At 38.2% G+C, this 3423-nt stretch overlaps 1 protein-coding gene across 1 annotated transcript; it reads left to right on the top strand.

Annotated features, from left to right (window-relative positions):
• Positions 1-758: 758 nt before the first annotated feature.
• LOC104946377 (poly [ADP-ribose] polymerase 4-like) lies at positions 759-3038 on the top strand (the record flags this gene model as incomplete). The annotated part of the gene is made up of 4 exons (XM_010772203.1): positions 759-948; positions 1384-1454; positions 2119-2306; positions 2939-3038. Coding segments are annotated over 4 exons (549 nt in total), but the record flags the coding sequence as incomplete, so codon positions are not given.
• Between the last annotated feature and the right edge of the window lie 385 nt (positions 3039-3423).

Raw genomic sequence — 3423 nt, 5'->3', positions numbered from 1 at the left:
AGTAAAGAAACATATCAAGGATTAAAAGACTAATGTCACAGCAGGATTTGGAAAAACTTGTCCATGTTTTTATCTTCAGTAGACTGGACTATTGTAATGGTGTCTTTACAGGTCTCACTAAAAAATCTATTAGAAAGCTGCAGCTGATTCAGAATGCTGCTGCTCGAGTCCTCACTAACACTAAGAAAGTGGATCACATCACTCCTGTTCTGAAGTCTTTACACTGACTTCCTGTGTGTCAAAGAATAGATTTCAAAATACTGCTGCTGTTTATAAAGCACTGAATGGTTTAGGCTCAAAATGCATTTCTGACCTCCTGCTAAATGATGAACCATCCAGATCTCTCAGGTCTTCAGGGACTGGTCAGCTTTCTGTCCCCAGAGTCAGAACTAAACATGGAAAAGCAGCGTTCAGTTATTATTCTCCAAATATCTGGAACAAACTCCCAGAAACCTGCAGGTCCGCTGCAACTCTTACTACTTTTAAATCCAGGCTGAAGACTTTTATTTTTGTCGCTGCTTTTAATTGAACTATTCACTGCACTGTAACTTTTATCCATGTATTTTTTCTTTTAATGTTTATTTTATTAACTTTTCTTTTTAATGACTGATTTTAAATGCCATTTTCTTAATGTCTTTCATTTTTGTAAAGCACTTTGAATTGCCTTGTGTTGAAAGGTGCTATAGAAATACACTTTTCTTGCCTCTCTTTATCTCCCTCTGTTTCTTTCTTTAAACATCTCTCACTTTCTCCTCTAGGCCAGCATGTTAGTTTTCTATCCAGACTTTGAAGTGAACTCCGAGCGTGAATCTGATGAACTGGTCTTGCTGCTCGACACGTCGGAGTCCATGAAGGGAGAGTCTCTCGTCTTGGCCCAGAAAATCGCCCTGAAGGTCCTCAGACAAATGGATAACAACACCAAACTCAATGTCATTGTATTTGGCACAGGTCAGTTTGAATGTGTATTCATTTTGGGTCAAATTGATAAAGCAATAAGGGGAAGTACAAGTTAGAAAGGTGAGATAATGTTAAAATATCTCACCATTAATGAGTAAGCTAAAAGTATTTTGACTGAATCAAATAAATGAAATAAAAAATGAATAAGTTATGTAATAAAACTGCAAGACACAAGCCATGACACTGCTTTGGTTTTGATAATCTGTTATTTACTCTTACATTCATTCGTGTTTCAGCACTTCCTCTCACGTCAGCTATCACATCCAACATTTCAAGTACAAGAAAACTGCTTTTAGGGACTTTCCGTCTGAAGTCAACACTTATTTTACATAAAAGTCTCCTCTTATTCCAAACTCAGTTCAACCAATACTTTATAATTTTAGCGAAAGTATAATGTGTTTTTTTTTCTGTATTTTTGTCTGTCAGATCACAAAGACGCTTTCCTCACAGCACGGCCGCTCTTTGAAGCTCAACCGGCAGCAGAAACATTTATCAAGGTGAGTCTTTGGTTCATTCAAAAAACGAGCTACTGTATATAACATTTTAATCTATAAAATGTATCTCACCTCTCTGTGTAATGTACTGTAGACTAAACCACCTTAAACGACTTACCAATCACTGTACTGTAACAACATATTTTCAGTATACTACACTTGAGTTTTCGGCCATGACAGGAACTTGGTCCTGTGACACATGGACTCGATAAACTTGAGTAGTCCTTACAATATATTTCTCATAACTCTAAAATAAAACAGGAAACGATAGTGAGAAGTATTGCCTTGGCAAAATTGGTCAGTGTAAGATGAATTTCTTATTTGAGTTTACGGCTTTCTATAACGACATACAGAATAATACTATATTAGATTTGAAAAGTAAACTAGTCATTGAAGAGACTTAAAAGTAATTCACAGAACATACTGTACTGGAAGTAACTGTTTTAGCTGCACACAAAATGTGTGCTGTCAAACCGGTTCGTTTTACACAGAACTTATTTTTTAAAATATTCCAAAAGTCTATGGAGAAATCCCATTGCTTTTTTGTCGAGGGAACCCATGCTCAGCTTATTTCCAAGTCGGCCTACACAAATACGTCATCACTGCACTACTCTATAAACCCGTTTCTGATTGAGATTCTGATTCTTCCTCCTCTCCCTGCCACCAGCTCTCCTCTCCAGTAGGGGGCAGCACTGAGCTGTGGCGGCCCCTGCGAGCTCTCAGCCTGCTGCCTCCGTCCCGCGGCGTCAGGAACCTGCTGCTGCTGTCGGACGGACACATCCAGAACGCAGAGCTCACCCTGCAGCTGCTCAGAGACAACGCCGAGCACAGCCGCCTCTTCGCCTGCGGCCTCAGGTCTCAAAGGGTCATAGGTCACACAGGGGAGGGGGGTTTTCTCAGAAAGGAGAATACATTCCTGCGTTTTAAAGGTCCCCTGTTTTTCATCAATATATTATAGGTCTCAGATATAAAATCTTATTTTACCTGTCCCTTCTTAAAAAAAATAACAACAACCAAAAATGAAATAACTATACAAACGAAAAATAAAAGCAATATTCTTTCAGTCACAGTTGCTCACAAATACTGAAACATAAAACCAGAACACAATCAAAAGTAACATTCAGGCTGTCTGATTACGCTTTCTTTATACATTTTCTTAAACATATTGATCTAGTTATATGATTGGAAATATGTCCTGACACCAGAGACACAAAGACATAAAGGCTGAGCTGTCTAACAACATAAGAATGAAAACAATGTAAACACAAGTCTGAATGACAATATAACAGAAATGGGGGAATGTCCCTACTAAATGTGTAAGGAATCTCACTCTCCCTCATAACCACGACCGATACGGATTGTAACTCTCTGAGCTTTAATGACAAAACATATAGTATTCAGCCTTGCCTTGCTTTGCACTCTGAGGTTCTTTTTCACAACAGACATTTTAAAGTTGCTGTTTTTTTATGCTTGTTCTGTCATTTCAGCCCGACAGCCAATCGGCACATGCTCAGAGCGCTGGCTCAGGCCGGGGGCGGAGCCTTTGAGTTCTTCGACACAAAAACCAAACACAACTGGACAGATAAGGTAGGACTGACTAGCTTTACATTTTATTATAACACATTATTGGGCTTTTTTACCCAATGCAAAACATGAATTTGTATCTGATGATCTCGATATGTGTTGAAAGTATCAACATGTTTCCCAGGAGGATCTAACACGTGTAATGTTGTAAAATGGGCCGACAAAAAAATTGTTTTATTCATTTGTTAACGCTTTGTTAACTCTTCACCCTTCAGTAAAGGGAACGGAGAACTTCCACATCAACACATTGTGCAATATAAATATCATTTCCATCATTACAAAACACTTGCTGCTATATAACATGTGCAATATTATTATAATTAACAATGTGCTATGATAAACGTGCAATTACGTATATCTGCCACTACGGTCTTTTTTTTAACTACTA

The sequence above is a fragment of the Notothenia coriiceps genome, unplaced genomic scaffold (genome assembly GCF_000735185.1).
Source record: "Notothenia coriiceps isolate Sejong01 unplaced genomic scaffold, NC01 NC01_scaffold00010975, whole genome shotgun sequence".
NCBI lineage: Eukaryota > Metazoa > Chordata > Actinopteri > Perciformes > Nototheniidae > Notothenia > Notothenia coriiceps.
The sequence above is the reverse complement of the archived record's forward strand: the minus strand, read 5'-3'. Positions and strand labels throughout refer to the sequence as shown.